The sequence below is a fragment of the Strix uralensis genome, chromosome 2 (genome assembly GCF_047716275.1).
Source record: "Strix uralensis isolate ZFMK-TIS-50842 chromosome 2, bStrUra1, whole genome shotgun sequence".
NCBI classification, from domain to species: Eukaryota; Metazoa; Chordata; class Aves; order Strigiformes; family Strigidae; genus Strix; species Strix uralensis.
The window spans coordinates 109,624,614-109,646,114 of record NC_133973.1 but is presented as its reverse complement, the minus strand read 5'-3'; the positions used below and the strand labels follow the sequence as shown (position 1 = coordinate 109,646,114).

The following is a 21,501-nucleotide window of genomic DNA, read 5'->3' as shown; positions in this document are numbered from 1 at the left end:
TGCCCATTTGGCCAAATATACTCCCATTGGATCACCTTTGATTTCAGTGGACTTGTCACAGAAGAATTTGGCCTTCCAAGTCACATAATACAGGGACATCACAATGGTGGGCAATGTTTTGAAACTGATAGTTAACTATTTTTACTTTCTTGTAAACAAGCCACTCAGAAATCTCAAAGGTCGCAGCACCAGCCTTTGAACATGCCGCAACACCTGCACTTCGAATTCCGTTCCATATCAGAGCACTGAAGAGAGCTGCATCACATGCAAGCCTGAGGATGCTTAAGAAAAGATTTAGCTTCTTCAGGAATATGAGTACATATGAAGTGGCAGAACTTGTGGAAGTGAATTTAAAATTTTTTAAAAAATAATTAAAAATAGAAGTCCTGGAACCAACAGGCTTAGAGCTTTTGAATCTCTGATAACCTGGAGCGGCATTTATCACACCTAATTTAGCAAGTCAAGATGCTCAGCACCTAGTCTAAGCCAGGAATTTAAGCTTCCCCAAAGCAGGAATGGAAGGACATTAGCACTTCTCAAACATCTTTCACAGGGTGAGATGCCTCTAAGACCTATCTCCCTTCACTGATTATAGAAGGAGTCTCTCTGTGTTGGGGTGTCTGTCTGACAGTTGTCAAAATTTCTTCATTTCTAATATCAAGACAGCAATAAGTGATTCAAATCTCCTCCTACTGGGGCTGATAGACCCTGGTTTAACATACTGTCAGTGGAAGAAGTAAGGTGCAATGTCTAAATCAGACACCTAAAATAAATGGCCTGATTACAGTCTTATGTCCAAAGGGGTGATGAATGACAGAGACCACTGGTTCCATATAAGGTTATTGAATGTATATTTGAAAGACTCTCTCCTTACTGAAATGCCATAAACTCATTTTACTCCAAAGTTAAGTTAAAAAGTGGAATGGACCAAAAGATCTTTCAGCTTAGGCAGTCATATTCTGCCTCTCGCACTCTACACATATATATTGAGATGGGAAATCTGAAACTGCCTTGCCCAAGTTTTGGGGTTTGTTTAAGGGCAGCCAGTTGCCATGTCCCAACTCTGTGGTGGGTACACGGTGGCCCCTTTCTCTGAGAGACTTGCACCCTGGCGGTGCTGCAAATACCTTTCTCCAAACACAAATCCTAGCTGTTCTCTGACTTCAAGTTATTGTCTATGTTGCTTGAAAGATGAAGTTAGGCACCAAGTATTTGTCCTTTCAAAAATCTTCCCTCTAAAATGAGCTGCAACCTGAAATTGGGATTCTTCTGCATTACTGGTAAGGTAAAATCAGTTTGAACCAGAGGTTTTCTAGTTGTTGCTCCAGAACAGTTCCCATTTCATAGTATATGTTGACACTAATTGATGGTTCATTTGAATGTGAATGAAAGTTTGGAGAACTGCTTTAAAACAAATTTACAGAAGTGCCTGGAGATCAACATGCAACATTACAAATGACTGTTTTTAATAGGTGTGCAGGTGAAACAGGCACCTACATCAATATGACTTGCACATTAACAAAATTCTCATCTGTCATATTTTAAGCTGCCTGTGATTCTTATCTTGGGAAACTCATTGGAGACAATATGAGGTGTGTTTGAGTGGACATCACAGTATCCGGCCCAAAAGGTTAAGATGTCTGTGTATTCATCCCAGTTGTGTGAAAAATAGGAGTAAAGTTAACATTGGCTAATTTAGGGAAAGCTCTATGGAGAAAGGAAACATAGCAAGTGGTTGACATCACTACCTGGATATGAAAAGGGAGGGGGGGTGCTGGTTCTTGCCCTCTTCACAATCTTAAGGCTTAGTTCTCATTTACTTTCCAGCCTGTGGCTGTCTAACATAAAGCCAGTAGTTTATAGTCACAGGAAAATGTGTATTTGGCAGTGATACTGTTTGAATTATAGTATGATGAAACTGCCTGTGTGGGGTAGTTTTGTTATGACAATTGAAGCTACAAAGATTAGGTAAAATTTCTCTTATAAAGTGAGAGAGAGAAAATTACAGTGAAGGGCATCTTAAGTGCTTAAACAACAGTTTCTTCAGCCTTTGAGATGCAATTTTAATAGTTATCCAAGGTCAACACAGAGATGGCAGGATCATCCTTCAAAAGAACTTGTTTCATTTTATGACACATACCATAGTGTCCTGAATCATTAAAAGCATTCAATTTGGGGATACCTGACAGCTTGTTTGACTGAAGTTCCGGACCCAGTTTAACAATCTTTGTCGTGGAACATGACTGTATACCATATAAAATGTGTAGTATGTCATGTTTATAGTATAGGTGTGTATAGAAAATATTTAGCTGATAGAGTTCTGCTAATAGGCAAAAATCAACATCTTGACTTAGATAAATTAAAATAATTCTAAATATTATTACTAAATATAATTCTCTGTCAGCTGCAGAATTACTGCACTGTCATCAAAAATTCAACTTACCCACAAACATACCTACTTCTATAAAACCAGCAGGCATTCAAAACACATAAAAAAGACAGTCACATACATCTAGATGTTGCTGCAATTGTTTTGAGAAGAACAATATCATGCTCGTGTTATAAAAGCCTCTTGACCACTGAGACCACTCCACCGGAGAAAAATGGATTGGCTCTTTGAATGAGCTGCCTTAATATGATGTAAGTACTTGGTGCAGTACAGTCTCTCCCCACCACTGATCATTCAGCTAAACATGAAACATATGCAGAAAATTATGAACCACTGTAACTCATGATGGAGGAAGACCATCCTCTGAGGGAAATTTCAGCATGCATGGCTTCATTCTACGGAAACTGCCCAAGTTCACTCTCAAGTTACTTCATAGACTTATTGTAAGAAAGTTACTTTGGGGCAAATATTCTTAATTCTCTGTTTCTATGGCAGGCCACGAGATAAGACAGGCTTATGTGGTCAAAGGCTTTTCTTTTTTTCCCCAGTAATTTCTATTAAATTCTATTCACTAGCTAATAGAGAGGAATGGACTACTCCAAAAAGTTTCACCTCAGCCACCTTTAACTTCTGTGCTAGAATGAAATTAATTTGAACTCCTAATTTTTAAACTCACAGTTCTTAATATCAAAATCGAACATCTGGACTCATAAACAACTCTGTCATGAAAATTAGAATTTGATTCTCCCTCACCGTCTATCCAGTTGAGCATATTAGACCCCACTGGCTGACTAACTTTAACTCCAGCACCACCCAAGTGATCTCTCCTCTCTCAGCCATTAATGTTTACCACAGGCTACACTAATAAAATACCTTGCAAATGTCAAAATGCATACAAGCCACAGCACAAAATAGCTTTACTGGGAAGCCAGTATTCATCCTTTCTGAAAGTATAAGAACAGGGAGAGAGAGGAAGGGAAATAGAACTCTTGCAATTTTTTACAACAGGCATGTGTTACCCGAAAAAAACCCACAGAACGATGTTGCATGTGTCCTAACAAGAAAATAGGTATTTGTATGGCATTCGTGGGACAGGAGGAGTTAAATAACAGCCTGGATTGTTGTTTCCTTATTCGCTAAGTAGCTTCCATTCTGTTTTCTTTTTCAAATAAAGTGGTGTCAGGAACGTTTCCCTACTTCTTTCATTAATAAAATATACAAACACCTGACTGTACTGGAATTTCAGTGATCTGTAATTAAAATATGGCAATATAAATTAGAGTAGATAACCAGTATAGAGACAGTTTAAAGTTTAAAAAAAGAAAATAAAATTTTAAAATTGGCACTTCAGATAAATGTATAAACATGGAAGATTTGAGTGTGTTAACCTCCACCAGCTATTAAGTATTTCCCTATAAGTAATAAATGTCTTACCAGTAATTCCTTGTTGATACACGATTTCAGTTATAATTCACATAAATGTAGTCTAACACAATACATACCCATATCAACATGTACCTATTCTGGATTGCACATCAAGATGAACTTGTCATTGTCATCGGTGACAGCACTTGCTCAGTTCCTGACAAGAATATTTCCAACCACTCACCAAATTCATCCAGGGGAAATCTGAGAGAGGACTCAAAAAGTCTAGGTCTTTAAATATTTTTTGAAAACAGCTATGTTGCTTATAGTGTCTTTATTGTTGCCTTCATTACACATCAAAGAACATGTGTGTGTGTCAGTGTACATTTAAAAGTAATATTATAAATTCCATAATCACAGTAAAAAAACTTGAAAGAGTCCAAACACAAGACATAAACCATAGGTAAGGAAGCTTGATGGAACTGCTTGTTTACCATAGTAAATTACCAAGTCTTTTCTCATTGTTAACCAGAGATCAAGAAGTTGTCTTTTGGCTTTGAAACAAAAAGAGTAAGAGTGATCAAAAGGCAGAGGAGAAAAAATGTAAAGGAAAACACATTGCTTCTGATGAGATCTAAAGTGGGAAGGAGCTTGAAGAATGTTGACTTGAAAAGTAGGTTTTCAAAGAGCCAAGGCAGAAGTAAAAATAGTGGTAGAGACGTGGAGGGTGGACAGGGTGCCAGTGCTAATCAGGTGAAATCAAATACTGGGGCAGCAGCAGAAGCTTTAGGAACATGGAAGGTGATTTTGGATTGTGTTTTGGAGTGAATGTTGGCTGGGTCATGCACTCACATTTACTGTAGGTACATGAAATGAGAAACCAGAATTATACTCATCCCAACATCAACAGAAAACAATTTTGAGAACAGACTGCATAAGAATTTCACTAGTAAAGGAATAAAACCTTATACTGACAGAAGCCAGGGAAGTTTCTTCACACTACAAGGGAAAGATTTACCTGAGGCAAAGGGAAATAAAACTATGGATGCAAGATTTAGAGGTGTTGGACTTTTCAAGAACATCTCTGCCTGCAGGGCAACATATATTTGGACTGAAACAAAAGTCATGAAAGGATTGGAGAACAGGTTAAAGACAATGCCACGTTTACTGAGTGTGGTGGTAGAGAAGACATCTCAGGAAGAAGAGAGAGGATTCTTGAGTCAACTATCTGCCTCTTGAGATACTTGGCAGAAAAAGGATGACTGAAAGTTACGGTTCAGCAATACTCTTGCAGATTTCCAAGCAAAAAAACTACACCTGATAATTTATAAATAACCACTTGTGTAATAATTCATTAATGAAATAAGAGAAGAAGAAGCAAGTATGGAAGCAACAGAAAGGTTGTTGGGTAAGTACAGCTACACACAGGAAACTGAGAAACTCTCTCATCTGGCTGATTTAACATTTTCAAATTTGTTTCAGCAAATTATTTATACAGGATTGTTCTTTGGTCTTTGTACACTAAATCACCTGTCATATTGTGAATGATGAAAATTTTTTCTGCACCACAGTAGGTACTGTTCACCCTGCTTTTACATGGCCTTCAGAGTTGAACTGTAATAGCAAAATCACTTATACAACCAGTAAGTGTACAAATGCTCCCAGGAATCTCATTTGCTTTTTCTATCCTCTCCCCCACTCTCCTAATTTCCTTGGCCAGATAGTTAATATACATTGGTAAGAGATGGCATATCTTTTTGCACATGTAAGTTATTAAATACTCATGCTATCTATTCGGAAAATGGTAAAAACCCCTGACATTTGTATCTTATACTTAGTCACCTTTTGCAGTATTTCATCATCAAAATTGTTTCATTTTTACTAATTTATTTGAAGTGCATCTCTGAAATTAATTCCATCATTAAGTAAAAAACTCCTATGAAAAGTAATGTAATAACAAAAATCAGGCTTTGCTACCATTAAGGTGTTAAGATTATATCATATCAACAGAGGGCAGTCTTTGATAACTATAAATTCATATGTCGACTTGGTGAACAGTAAACTTCTGTTTGGCTTACACAGGAACTGTGAGTTGTGAAGGTTTCAGTAAGGAATATAAATCTGTGATCCATCATCAAAACAAGAAGCCAGATGCCCACATTTAAATAAGAATAGATGTGCACTGATTTTTAAATAAATATATGTCTTAAAATACAGATTTATCCTGCTGAACCTCACAGGTAATTTATTTCAGAAGAAATATTCATCACCAGATTTTCATGAGCACACTTTTATTTATTAATACTCTATTAAATGAACGGGTCTTCTTTGTGTTAAAGCTTTCTGTTTCTGTTTAAGACTCAGAAATACAGTGTAGTAGTGTAGAAGAGCTACAAGCTTTCATGCAAGGATATGTTAACTTTTTTTTCCTGGTCAAATACCAGTCACTTTATTCATCAAAAATTTATATTATAAGATCAATGGACTTGTTATTGGGCCAAATTCTGATTTGTTACACTGACTTCAGAGACAATCGGTAGGAAAATGCTTTGAATTTACAGCTATGTCATTAGAATTTTGCTAAAATGAACTTTCTTCAAGTATGATTTGAACACAAGTGTTGGCACAAGCCAAGGAAAATCCTTTCAAAATTCTTATCATCAACTCTAAAATCTGGAGCACCTTTTATTTTACGTTGTGGTGTGAAAAGGAAAAAAAAAAAAAACAACATCTTGCACTTTGTACTTGGGCTGTGGCTCGAGAGCTCACTGACTTGTTTGTCAAGACAGCAACTGCTAAAAATAAAGAGGACTTCTGCTGTTTGTACATGGAGATTTACTACTTGATGATGGAGATAACAGAGATCAAAGAACTTGACCTGTATCCACTGAAAATAAGAAATTTCTGTAGCAGAGATGGTTCAATCCCATCCCTTCACTACTTTTCTCTTGATTTTTTTTTTTTTTTTCAGTTAAGAAGCTAAATCTCACAAAAAAATATTTGTGGGAATGCCCTTCTCCATTCACTTTCAACACAGGTATTTCAAAAGCTATTTCTTCATCTAACAGATTTCTCTAACTCTCTTTACTAATTGAAAGATGTCCCAGATATGATCTCTTAAACATCACAACAAATATTGGACTGACTTTAACAGAGAAGAGATTGCTCTGTTACAAACGTGGTTCAAAACACATCATCATTAAAGAGAAAATATTTTAAAGGTACATGTTTACCTGCTATCCCAAACAGTCTAAGAATATTAAAAACTGAAAAAAAAATAGTGCACTGTTCATTAGATACCTTATTTTTTTTTCTTCTGCTAGAACAATAAATTAAAAAGCTAGATGCTATTTGTGATTTATTCCCCTTTTTCACTGTCTCTCTACACACACATGGACATACACACATGGTTTGAGTGGCAAAACTCTGCAAAAGGGAGTTTATTTTGAAAAAAAAGGAAAATCTTTATACCTTCAAGTTAATAGATGTGAAGATATCTACTGAACATTGGTTCTGTAAAACTTCATTTTACTACAGCCTAAATTTGGAATCAAACTTAGATGGTACACATTTCTTTAAGTTAAGCTATTCATGCTCATGCAGGCAGATATGCCTTCAAATCACCCCAATGCTACTTCAAATCCCTGTGCTGGGTCATTTGGTTTTGGTTGTATGGGGGGTTTTAATTATTTAATTTTTTAAAAACAGAACACAGGACTTGACACTTGACCATTATATCTGGGCAATTCCAATCACTCCATCCTGAATATTGTCATCTCTGACAAGAAGAGATACTAACAAACACCATGTCTGTGAAACTACGGGAGATCCTTAGTCCTGGGACTCAACTTTTTCTACTGAATTATCTTCCTTTGAGGCTTAGAAATAAGACATTAACTTGCTGACATCTAGGGTGAATGCCTCGTAATGGTAGAGAGATGGTATTAGTGTTGCTCAACTTACTAGATACCTAACTACTAGAATTACTACCTCCTGCAGCAGCATCCAAGTCCATAATTCAGTATAGACTTGTTTAACAAAATAGCTTTCTGCAGTTTTCCACAGGTATGTCAATAATAGAATATAAAAGTATCTCACAAATTACAATAATCCAGTGCTGTAGAACAGATGTCCACTGATGTCCCCCTACCCAACCAAGCTGAATTATTTGTTGAAATGAATACTTGAGTGTAAAAGTGGCTGACTGTGCCCACACCTGAACTTTCAAAGTCAAGTTTTCCATTCAGAAAACAAGATCACATGCCATAATGTTGCTCCATCACTGAAGGATAACTACAAAGATGTTTTTAAATGAAGACATCACAAATTTACCCAAATTAATTTCTAAACAGCCTTGGGTCGTCTTTGAATCTGCCCCTCAATATTTTTCGCTTTTCTATTGTGAGAAACCTTTTTTTTTAAACAGACTGTGGATCACATTTCAGTAACAAGAAAGAATTTTAGCAGCTGTGAGAGATGATTAATAAAAAGTCAAAGCCTGCCATTAGGAATTTTAAAAGGCGAATAACTCCTGCAAGCTCAGGCAATCTTACTAATATGCTTTTAACTTCAGACACAAGATGGCAGAAATACTGTGAAGCTTTTATTCACCCCACTGCTGTGACTAGTCACCTCCGAAGAATGAAACTGGATATTAACCACTGTGTTTTGCCCCAGAGATATTTATCCGTTTTCTTTCTGGCGCAAAGAAAGGCGGTGCCCACAGGCAGGTCTCCACTCCGCCACCCCGCAGCCGCCCCCTCGCCGCTCCGGCGGCGGCCCTGGGCCGTTCTCCTCACCTGACCCGCCCCGGTTTCCCTCAGGCACCTTGCTCTCCCCTCGTTCCCCGTTTACCTGGCTCCGCTCTCGGGCAACCCCGCTCCCGCCACCGGCGGGAACCGGGCGGCGCCGCCCCGCCGTGAGGGGCGGCCGTGACCCACCGCTGCTGCCTCCCCGCGCTCACCTGTCGCCCCTGAGGGCGAGGGAAACCCCGAGCCCACCCCGGCGGCGACTCGGGGCCAGCCCCGCTCTCACTCTGCCCCAGGGAGTCAGGATTTAAGGCGAGAGGGGGGAGGCTCAGTGCGGGGCAGGCGGGGAGCGGCGGGGCGCTCCCGCTGCCTCCCGGGGCTGGCAGAGGTGCGCTCCGCCGCTGTGGGCGAGCAGCACCGCCCTCCCCCCGACGTGGGGGCTCCGAGCGGTTCGCGGCGCCTTCCCCACGGTGGCTGCCGGTAAGGCGATCCGCGCCGGCAGGGTGATTCGCGCCCCCGCCTCCCCGCTCCCGCTCGGCCCGAGCTCGGCCGCCGCTCCCGGCGCCTTCTCCTCAACAACCTGTTGAGGGGCCGGGGGAGGGCTGTCCCACGCGGTCGCTTGCAAGAATGGCAAACCGCTCTGTCCAATCGCGCCAGACGGCCTCGCCCCCCCGCGGGTGCCTATTGGCCGCCCGGAGGCGCAGGGCGGGGCTTCCAGCTCGCGGGGCTCCCCTCCGGAGTGGGGCGCGCACCCCTCAGAGCGCGGCGTGTGCGTGGGGCGAGCGGGGCCGGAGGGGCCGCGCCGGCGGCAGGAGCAGGGCCGCGACTCGGCCCCTGCGGAGCGCGGACGCCGCTGCCGGGGGCTCCCGGCGCTTCGCTCCGCCAGCAAGGACGATGCAGGATCTCCCCGCCGCGCCGCGGCGGCTGCTGGCCGGCTTGCTGCTGCTGCTGCTGCTGCTGCTGCGGGCCGGCTGCGTCTGGGCGGGGGCGCCGGAGCCGCCGCCAGGCAGCGCCGCGGTCTCCTCGCCGTGGGCGCCGGAGGCGGCCCCCGTGGTGGTGGCCAACCGCGGGCTGCGGGTGCCGCTCGGCCGCTCCGCCTGGCTGGACCCCGCGCGGGACCTGGTGCTGCAGGTGCAGCCGGGGGACCGGTGCCACCTCACCGTGCTGGACGAGGACCCGCTGTGGCAGCGCCCGGGCCGCCTCAGCCCCCGGCGCTTCCCCTGCGACTTCGGGGCCCGCGAGGTGCAGTACTCCCACCTGGGCGGCCGCAGCCCCGCGCGGGACCGCGTCCGCCTGCAGCTGCGCTACGACTCTCCCAGCCGCGCCCTGGTGCTGCCCCTGGTGCTGGAGGTGGAGGTGCTCTTCACCCAGCTGGAGATCGTCACCCGCAACTTGCCCCTCACCGTGGAGCGCCTGCGGGGCACCAGCAACCCGCTGGACGCCCGCAGCCTGGAGTTCGCCTTCGAGCCGGGCCGGCAGCGCTGCCGGGTGGGCCTGCTGCCGCCGCTGGCCGGGCTGCCCCGCTACGGAGAGATCCTCAACTACCCGCCGGCGGCCGCGGGCGGGGAGGCGGCGGGGGGCGGCCCGGTGCCCGCCTCCATGTGGGACTGCGAGGAGTTCCTGCGCCTGGGGCTGCGCTACCGGCACACGGCAGCCGGCGGCTCCCCCAACCGTGACCTGGTGCCGCTGGTGGCAGAGCTGCGGGAGGCGGCGGGCGGTGGGGCGCTGCTGAAGCGGGAGTACTTCCAGGTGCTGGTGCGGATCCGGGCCGGGACTGAGAATGTGGCCCCCAAACCCAGCTTCTTGGCCATGCTCATGATGGAGGTGGACCAGTTTGTCCTCACTGCCCTCACGCCTGACATGCTGGCAGCTGAGGATGCTGAGTCACCACCAGACCTGCTGCTCTTCAACATCACCTCTCCCTTTGGCCCCGGCCAGGGCCACATGGTCAGCACAGACGACCGGAGCTTGCCTGTCTCCTCCTTCAGCCAGCGGGACGTGCGGGAGCTGCGCATCGCCTACCAGCCACCTGTGGAGGACTCGGATCGGGAGCGGCTCTTTGAGCTCGAGCTGGAGGTGTTGGACCCAGAGGGTGCTGCCTCAGAGCCCTTCGCCTTCGTGATTGTGGTGAAGCCCATGAACACCCTCGCACCTGTGGTGACCCGCAACACTGGCCTCGTGCTCTATGAGGGCCAGTCGCGGCCTCTCTCAGGCCCTGGGCCCAGCCCCAACCTGGTGATCAGTGATGAGGATGACCTTGAGCAGGTGCGGGTGAGTGTGGTGGCGGGGCTGAGGCACGGCCACCTCACTCTCCTGGAGGACACCCCAGCATCTGCTGCCCCTCGTAAACACTTCACGGTGGCTGAGCTGGCAGCAGGCCGGGTCATTTACCAGCATGATGGCAGCGAGTCTCCACTCAGTGACAACCTGGTGCTGCGGCTGGAAGATGGTGGCTCTCGCCACCGTGTTGAGTTCCTTTTCCCCATCACCCTGGTGCCCACGGATGACCAGCCGCCCCTACTTAATGCTAACACGGGGCTGGCCATGGCTGAGGGTGAAACAGTGCCCATCACCACCCGTGCTCTTAGCGCCACTGACATTGACTCGCAGGATGCCATCCTGCTCTTCACAGTGGAGGCTGGCCCCACTGCTGGGCAGCTCCTCCTCCGTCAAGCACAACCACCTCCTGGCTGGGAAGAGGAGGAAGAAGATGAGGGCTTTTCTTGGAGGAGGGTGCCGGGTTTAGCAGGGGGCTCCCTAATCTACGAAAAGCCAGTGAGGGAGTGGCTGCAGCAGGACATTGTTGAAGGGCGTCTCTATTACCACCACTTCGGGCCTCACAGCCCTGGCCCTGGGGTTGTGTTGGACCAGTTCATCTTTAGAGTCCAGGATGACAATGACCCACCCAACCGCTCCGGACCACAGACTTTTGTGGTCCGGGTACATCCTGTAGACAGATTAGCCCCAGAGCTGCACAGTAGCAGCAGCCTGCACTTAATAGTTGCAGAACAGCAGGTGACCCCACTGCGGAGGAAGCACTTGTGTTACACAGATCAGGATTCAGGGGACCGTGAACTCCGCTACACAATAACCCAGCCCCCCACCGACACTGACACTAACCACCCCACAGACGTATACGGAGCCCGCCTTGGATCCCTCGTGCTGACTGAGGATCACTCTGTGGAAGTTACCCACTTCACCCAAGCCCAGATCAATCATCACAAGATTTCATACCGTCCCCCACAGGAAGAACTGGGGGTGGCTCCTCATTTGATTCAGTTTCAGTATCAAGTGCAAGATGCAGCTGGCAATGCAGCCGAAGGGACTTTCACCATCTACCTGCAACCTGTGGATAACCAGCCTCCTGAAATCACTAATACTGGCTTCACTTTGCCTGAGGGAGGCAGCCATGTCCTTAGTCCAACTGAGCTGGATGCCAGTGACACGGACACTGAACTTGCCCATCTCAGATTTATCCTGACCCAGGCTCCTCGGCATGGACACTTGCAGCTTTCTGGGTACAGTTTGATTCCAGGAGGTGTCTTTGGCCTGGAGGATATCAGACAAGGGAGGGTGGTGTATGTGCACAGTGGAGCTGAGACCAACAGTGATACCTGCAGGCTTGATGTGAGTGATGGGGTTCATTTTGTGCCCATCACACTGAAAATGAACGTGCACCCAGTTGATGATGAGGTTCCTACACTACGGTTGCCTCCAGGCACTCTTGGTTCCTACCTGGATGTGCTGGAGAATGGTGTTGCTGAAATCACTGCTAATGTCATTCAGGGCACAGATGAGGATACCGATGACTTAATGTTGACCTTCATTGTAGAGGATCCTCCTCAGCATGGGAACATCCTGGTCCAAGGGGTGCCTGCAGAGAGATTTTCCCAGAGAGATCTGCTGGACGGTGCTGTGGTATATGCTCACACTGGTGGTGAAATAGGCCTTCTGCCCAAAGAAGATACCTTCAACCTTACCTTGTCTGACCTCTCTGAGGAGTGGAGCATCAGGGGAAGTGTTGTTCAAGGAGTTTCAGTCTTGGTGACCATCCTTCCTGTTGACAGTCAAGCCCCAGAAATTTTTGTGGGGGAGCAGTTCATGGTAACGGAAGGTGACAAACAGGTCATTACTCCTGCTCACCTCAGGGCAGAAGATGTGGATACTCCTAGTGACGATATACTCTGCACCATTGTTGCTCAGCCCACGTCTGGGTATGTAGAGAACATTTCTCCAGCCCCAGGATCTGAAAAATCCAGAGCGGGTGTAGCTATAAGTGCTTTTACCATGAAAGACCTCCGTCAAGGGCATATTTTTTATGTCCAAAGTATACATAGGGGTGTAGAGCCTGTTGAAGACAGATTTGCTTTCCGCTGTTCTGATGGCATTAACTTTTCCCAGAGGCACTTTTTCCCCATTGTTATTATGCCGATCAACGATGAAGAGCCTGAAATCTTTATGCGAGAGTTCGTTGTGATGGAAGGCATGAGCCTGGTTATTGATACCCCTATCCTGAACGCAGCTGATGCAGACATCCCTGCTGATGAGTTAATGTTCACAATCACCAGGCTTCCCAGGCATGGCCACATTGTGAACCAGCTGGTCAATGGAACTGTCCTAGTGGAGAGCTTCACCTTGGATCAGATAATAGAGAGCTCCAACATACTCTACGAACATGATGACTCTGAGACAAAGGAGGACAGTTTTGAGGTGAAACTCACAGATGGTAAACATACCGTTAGGAAAACGGTACTTATCATGGTTATTCCTGTAGATGATGAGACACCCAGAATGGCCATCAATGATGGTCTGGAGATTGAAATAGGGGAAACTAGAACTATTCATAACGGAATATTGAAGGCTACTGACCTGGATTCTGAAGACAAAACCTTGACATACATTGTAAGGTACGGGCCAGGACAAGGCCTCTTGCAGAGAATAAAGCCTTCAGGTGGAGTTGAGAATATCACCCTGGGGATGAACTTCACCCAAGATGAGGTGGATAGAAACTTAATTCGATATATGCATTTTGGCCAAGAAGGAGTTCGTGATCTTATCAAGTTTGATGTGACAGATGGAATAAATCCTCTCATTGACCGCTACTTTTATGTGACAATAGGTAGCATTGATATTGTCTTCCCAGATGTAATCAGCAAAGGAGTTTCTTTGAAGGAAGGAGGGAAGGTAACCCTTACTACTGACTTGCTTAGCACCAGTGACCTGAATAGTCCAGATGAGAACTTAGTTTTCACTATTACCAGAGCACCTGTTCGTGGTCATCTTGAATGCACAGATCAGCCTGGGGTACCCATCTCCACTTTCACTCAACTCCTATTAGCAGGCAATAAAATCTATTACATTCACACTTCACAAGATGAGGTGAAAATGGACAGCTTTGAGTTTGAAGTGACTGATGGCTATAACCCTGTATTTCGTACTTTCAGAATTTCTATCAGTGATGTGGACAATAAGAAACCTGTTGTCACAATCCATAACCTGGTGGTGAGTGAAAATGAATGCAAACTGATAACCCCATTTGAACTGACTGCAGAAGACAGAGATACACCCGACACATTGCTAAAATTTATCATCACTCAGATACCAGTTCACGGTCAGATCATGTTCAATAACTCCAAACCAGTCACCATCTTCACGAAACAAGATCTGAATGAAAATCTAATCAGCTACAAACATGATGGCACAGAATCAATTGAGGATAGTTTCTCTTTCACTGTTACGGATGGCACTCATACTGATTTCTACGTCTTCCCCAACACTGTGTTTGAAACGAGGAAGCCTCAGACTATGAAGATTCGAATAATGGCTGTGGATAACAGTGTACCTCAAGTTGTAATAAATAAGGGTGCTCAGACTCTCCGTATTCTGGCCACAGGTCACATAGGGTTTCTGATTACCAACAAGGTGCTCAAAGTGGAAGACAGGGACAGTTTACATGTTACTCTTAAGATCAGAATCACAGAGGGTCCACGCCATGGCTTCCTGATCCACCTGGGGAAAGGCAACCATAGCATCAACCAGTTCACCCAAGGTATTACGATACTCCATGCTTTCTTTAGATCACTGGAAACATTCTTTTTCATGCTAAACTGCAATAATTGATGGGAGAAACTTTCCAACAGTGTGATTATTTATAATGGCTTTATTATTTTTTAGTTGTTTATTATTTCTTGCATCTGTGACAGCTTTAAACAGGAAAGGTGGTCTACTGGATAAACACTGAATAAAGGAGCATCTTTGCTTTGGAGAGTTTACAGTCCAAATAACTGTGATTTGGACTTTCTATCAGTGATAGACATTTGGATAACAGAATTGGGCTGCATATGGTCCCAGATCTTTAGCGGCTGAGTGCCTTCTCTAAAAAGTTTTATTTCAAAAATGCTACGGGAGTAGCCAAGCTATTATTAACTAATGGTCATACCACGGTTAGGGTATCAGTTGCACACATAACTGTAAAAGCAAAATCATTTCCCAAACATGGGGAAATAACGTATTATGAGTGCATTTGTTGCTTTAATTACACAAATCTTAACCACAAAGTGTTTGTGGTAAATTAAAAGGTAATGTAAATGTTTTAAAATTATGTCAGTGGTACTTACTTTTTACATGGAACTAAAATACTAGGTGGTATAAATAGGACGAAAACCACATGTACTGTGTGTTCTGAAATAAAGCCTCAACACAAGGCTATGAAGTAACTTTAATTGGAAGGGGAGCATTAGCTATTCTCCAGAGAATTTTCCACGTTACTTTGCAATGAGTTAATAGCTGGTTAATTAACAATTAAATGAGGTTTCTTGGAGCCCCCTGCAGCTGTGGAGTGAGCAGACAGCACAACAGCATGGAGACTCAAGTTAAAGGGTCCCAGACAGGCTGGGCTGTGTTGGTGGTAAAGCTAGAGGCGAATGCTTGTAGCTGGCTGGATTTCATTTTAGAGAACGCATACTGGTATGTATCCCATGTTACAGCCTTGGCCATAGTGATGTTCTTGTCAGATATACCAAATCTTGCAAACAGGCCTGATGAACTTTTGAATGGCTGGCGTGCCCTAAGTTTTGCAGTGTTGGTGCAAAAAAGAGGATGAGGAGGGACCAAACCATGTCTAAGCTTTGGGAACCACTACAGCTCCTTAAATGTAAGGCTTCAGTAGTGAAGTGAGAGTAGTATTAAGAGTATTGTTGTCAGAGTAAGTGAGAAACAGAAGAAAATGGGAGTGAGCAAATAAACAGATTATCACTTTTATAGCGGGTTTTCTCTTACATTGGAGAATGTAGAATTATTGAGTGGGTGTTTCTTAAAAGCAGACCACTGCATAGCATATTGATATGCCATTTTTTTCAGGGAGGGGCACCGTCGGGATAGGTACATATTCCATCCTCTTTTGTGCCATGTGGCCAGGTGTACTTTTGTCAGATTACCAAAATGAAGTTGTTACTTGGCTTTCAATTGGCACTCTGACCATGTGGCATGCTCACTGGTCTTCACGCAGGCTTTCTTAATATCCTTGGACTGCCTGAGCTGGGTGAGAAGCATGCAACCCTTAAGAAAAATTGGTTTTAAAGCTAGTGAGGATCCCCAGAAAGTAATACAACCTCACAGGTTCCCTGACAGTACTGGCACAAGCACACTAATTTTTGTTGAGTCCAAGAGTGTTTTTAAGAAATACACACTTCCTCAATAATTTTGTCCTTTGATCTCTATGAGCAAATACCTCCTGAGCATCTGCGTTATTTCTGTGGTATCTCTCTTCTCAACTTCCTGAATAAGTTCTATAATGGTTTGTATTTTATGAAGCAAACACATAAAAATATCTTACGTATACAGGGCCAAGTTCTTGAGGGAGAAGAGGTGTCTGGACGGGCTGCTTGAATGGCAGAAAGCGTCAAGCTCACACAGGGATGATACATCTGCTGAGGACAGGGAAAGAGAACTTGCTGGAAGTCATAGAATAACCTGGGAGTGAAAGTCATGGATGAAAGGTTATTCTATAACTTCCATCAAGTTCTTTCCTTTCCTTTTTCCTCAGATGCCCTCTTGTCTGTAGCTGCTTTGGGTATGGGAGACAAAAAATGTTGGATGAACCTGGAAGATTTTGAGAAGTGAGACACAGAGGTCTTATGTAGACCAAGCTGCATACTCAAAACTCTGTGTGTAGTTCACTGTTCTTCCTCATCTTGTGGCCCACTACCATTAATGTGCAACGCACTGTCAAATGCAGAGTAGTGAATTTATGCATAGTTCATACCTACGCTATACTGAGACTAGATAATTATCTAATGTTCAGGGCAGGAGTAAATAAGACCCTCTTTTGTCATATTCTTAATGATCCTAATGTAAGTGCAGATTTTGCAACCAGCCATGAGTAATAGTTTTGACTTTGGAATGCTCCTCTATTGACTACTGGACCTGCTGTTAGACACTTTATGTTTTGATCTTCCCCCCTTTTAGGAGTCCTATCCTGCCATGTGGGGCAACCTCTTACAAAGTGTTGAATAGTTGCAGTTTCATTAGCATGTGTGGGTCCGATGGAGCTTGTAAAACATCGTTACAGTCTTCCAATTGATGTTGGAAGGGACCTCTGGAAGTCATTTGGTCTAACCCCTACTGAAAACTGGGCCAACTTTGAAGTCAGATGGGGCTGTTCAGAGTCACATGCAGATGAGCTTTGAAAGCTGCTCAATAGTTTGTGAAGTCTGTCCTAATACTCTACCATCTTACACTCCCATCCCTTGGATTTGGGTCTGTGGTTGTATGAACAGGCAGCCTGACCACTTTGAGTGAGGTAACATTGATGAAACAAGATTCATTGTGTGCTAGCAGCTTGAGCAGTCTGGTTTTTCAGATTTCCTGTAACCGAAAGAGAGGGCAGAGTGATTGTTTAGCGAATAGCTTTTTGCCTTATGCTTGAGATTGCTTTTCAAAGCAAGTGCTGGAAAGGAAATCAGCCTAGCTTGCAAGAACAGCTAAAACCCTCCAGTCAAAATGCGGTTGTGCAGAATATAGTATGTATAGGAGATTTCTTGTGTATTTTTTTCAGGAACAATCAGTGGGGCTTTCAATTAGTATACATCAAATACTTCTGCCACAGGTACAGTAGGTAATCTTTTGCTCATGAGACTCAGAGTTAATTTGGATTGCTCAAAGGGGGTATTAGAGTGTGGAAGGTCCCCAAATTCTGCAAATAGTTGGTGCTTTTTATTCTTTTCTATTTAATTGTTAAAGTAATCTGAATGAGAGACACGGGCAAGTGAAAGTAATGAAATAAAATATTCTTAAAATACATTAAGCTGTTCTTAGGTTTAGTCAAGTAGTGTCTGTTACTTCATATTACACCTGAAAGCAGCACTTTTGATTCGATATTATTTCTTTGTGCTTTATATTTACAATTTGGTGATAGTAAATGCAGAGAAAGCTTAAAGAAAAACACTTGCCACATGGTAATGTCTAGTCTAGTGCTGTCCTAGGACAAAAGTACATACAAAGAATATTGTGTGTACATAATCGTATTGCACTCGTCTCTGCAAGTCAGGGCTGGAATTCATTCATAGTTGATATTCATTAAGATTAGATAATTTGTTTAAAAGTGGGGAAAGTCTATTAAGGAACTGCCAAGTCTTTCACATTTAAAGAAGTTTAGTGGTATATAACAAGTAGGCAGCTGATGTTTGGATAATGTTTTGAATGTACAAAGTGTGATGGACTGCTGAGCGCTGTTTTGGGAGTCCCTGGTCCCACGTGGGTAAGTTTGTGAGTAAGAGCCAGGTCACATCCCACACCCCTGCAGGTGTGCTGAGGAGCCAGCAAGAAGGGGAAGGAATAGTGGAGAGTAAGGATCTGCCTTGGCAATAAGCTTGCTTGACATCTCAGCACTCCACGTAGCCTCCTGAGGCCAAAGATATCTACGTGTCTACTCCAGCCAAATACGCAAAACTTTCCAAGCAATGATTTTATTCAGCATTCACCCCTGATAATGCTTTTTATCTTCTTTTTCAGGCAAATGTTTTCAGAGAGATGAGTGAATTATGTTGTGAAGTGCATTTGTTTTGCAGAATTTTAAATGGGAGGGAAATCAGTGCCCTGATCTAGTGGAGATAATTTTTTTTTTTAATAGAAAATTATGTTGGATAGATTTCAAAATTATGCTGGAGAATTCCAATATCAATATTTAGCAGGCACTGTAGTTATACAGTAATGAATTGTGCTTACAACTAGTCAAGTTTTAATATAACTAGCACAACCTAATCAACTGGGTAAAGAAAGTGTAGAATTGCTCAAGTGACTTTGAACATGTTCTTAGTGAACAGAAAACAGGTAATTCCTTTGCAATTCTTTTGACAAAATTAAGATGTTTGGATGCCAAGTGGCTTTTTTTGATGAGGTGGGTGGTCCTGGTCCTGTGAACACTGGCTCAAGTGCTTATCTTTATATATGTTGGAACCATGGATTTTGATAAGGCTACCCACATGGGTAGAGCTGAGTACTTGTGTGTTTGCAGGATGAAAGATTTATTTGCTCCGCTGGCATGAAGAGGTATTTGTTTGCATCCTCTTTACAGCCCCATGAGTTTTTGATCTTTAACTTTCAAACATTTATGGAAGAGATTATTCAGTGACATATATTTGCTGATAATGCTCTTAACTTGTTTGCCGTAGATGATGTCTGGTTACTTTTGGAACTGAGGATTTTGAGGAGCTCTAACAAAAGTGCTTTTGGCTTCTTTTTACTAATGCATATTCCCTAACATAGGAGGAAAATGGGTGGTACTTGAGCTGCACTTTAATGCTATTCATTTCTAACACTTTTTTTTTAAAAAAAGTATCAGATGTGGATTTTTACCAACAGCAGTCTTTCAAAGAAAGTGACAAAATTATTTTTTATGTATTACATGTTTCTCATCACTGCTCAAGGAAACCAAAAAATACAATATTAATAAATATTTATTTACTTTTTACATACTTTCTTTATTGCAATTGATGATTCAAAATTGTGCATTGCATTTTTTCTTACTGAAGTCTTGTCTGTCTACTTTAATTGCATCTGTTTGGATTCTTAAAACAGTCAATCACTAACTTGAGCACTATTTATGAGCATTCATACAGATCATATGCTATATCCTTTGAAAACATGCTGATAGGAAGGATGGTCTGGTGGAGAAGGCATTTTTGTGGTGGACTAAAGAGATTGAGATCTCTCTACTGCAGAATGTGTAGAGTAGACCAAATGCCAGAAGTAACCTAGTTCTAGAGGTGATGGGGTGTGTGTGTGTGTGTGTGTCATGTGAACAAATTTGTCTTGTCTCTTGAACAGAGAGTAGAATTTAACATACAAAATACCCTGGAATTTGCTCCCATTTCAGCCACAGATTTTCTATGACCTCTACAGTACTTCTTAGGATGAAGTATGACAGAATCAACATCTTAGTGGAGCTACACCTCTGTTTAAGAAAATGCACCACTAAAAATATGAAATAGCTCTGACTGTCGAGCCCATGTCTTTACATTTCCTTTCAGTTCTTTTTGTAAATATATCATAAAGGAAAGAGGGCACTGGGAAGGGGGAAGTAAAGAGAGGAAGAATGAATGGTACCTGTAAAACTTCAACGCTGTTAATACCAAAATTCCTGAGCCCTGCTGGAACCTTGATCTCTTGCTGTTAAAGTTAAGCTATTTAATACACATCAAGTTGTTCTATAAAAACTATTTTCTACCTTCAGCATTTAAAGTAAAATCTATTTTTCCTCACTCTTTCCAGCTGATATTGATGATATGAAGATATGCTACGTTTTACGAGGGGGCGACAATGCCACAAGTGACATTTTTCATTTCATGGTTGAAGACGGTGGTGAGTACTCCTAAAATCTATGCTTTTGTTGTTCTTGAAAGAGAAGGAATTTAAGTATACATTGGGAGTTTAAGAACATTGAATTTAATTGAGGGAAGTCCATGTTACCTCCTGGGACATGATTTTGTTTTTAATGACTTTCCCATACTGTGGACTATTTCTGGTACTAAGAGAGGTGTCAATAAAATGGTAATTGCATCTAATGAAAAAAACACTCAACCTACTCAAGCAAGAAAGTGAAATTCTCTAAGTCTACTCTGATACGTGGGCTTTCTGTAGTTTTACCTGTGTATTCCCTGTCCAGGCTCTTTACGCATAAATTCCAATAAGCCTAACAATCTTGAGAAACTTTCTAAATTTTGATTTGCATTTATGGTTGCCTACCTCTTTAAAGGTTCCAGCTATAAGACTATTCATATGGATGCATTGTCTCTGATGTACATGTTGTGTAGAGTTCAAGTTCTGTTTCTACCTACTTAACAGAATCCTCAATGTCTTGTCAAAGATCTTTGTCAGATGACTAATGTAAATTCTCCTGACTAATATTATTTTGTAGGACTGTGGAGGATGCAAAAGGAAAGAATAAAACCAAATTCAGAATACTGGCACACACTCACTGAAGGAAAAAAATATGTGGTTGGGGTTTTTCTGTTTTTAAAGAACAAAGAAAAAACAGTTTAAAGGGTAAACAAAACACATCAACACGCCTTTCTTTTTCATCCAAAGTCTGTAATTAATGTGGATATTCCTAAATGTAGATATTCCGGTGTGTGGTAACAGGTGGCCAGGTTATGTTACTTTAATACCTTTTTTATTATGTGATATATAGCTCTATGAGTAATTGGCAAGGAATTTTATTAGTTGATTTAATAATATACTTCTTTGAAAACATGCTTCAAGTTAGCTAATTTTCAGCTCATGTTATCCTGGTTTCAGCTGGGATAGAGTTAATTTTCTTCCTAGTAGCTGGTACAGTGCTGTGTTTTGGATTTAGTGTACTCAGCTTGTGTTACTGCTTCACAAGGAGCACAGCCAATTAACGGTATTAAGATCAGTGAACAGGGATTTGTACTGTCTGTTACAGATTGAACAGGTTTGTCACCATCTACTGTTGATGGGCATGGGATATTAAAGCATGTT

The 21,501-nt window shown here is 43.1% G+C and overlaps 1 protein-coding gene across 1 annotated transcript in view; it reads left to right on the top strand.

Moving 5' to 3' along the window:
- Positions 1-9,396: 9,396 nt before the first annotated feature.
- The window catches only part of FREM2 (FRAS1 related extracellular matrix 2), a 147,086-nt gene continuing 134,981 nt past the window's right edge, over positions 9,397-21,501 (top strand). The window contains exons 1-2 of the mRNA XM_074859783.1: positions 9,397-14,551; positions 20,272-20,361. Of these exons, the coding sequence (XP_074715884.1) occupies positions 9,397-14,551; positions 20,272-20,361 (5,245 nt within the window). The remainder of the gene's footprint in view (positions 14,552-20,271; positions 20,362-21,501) is intronic.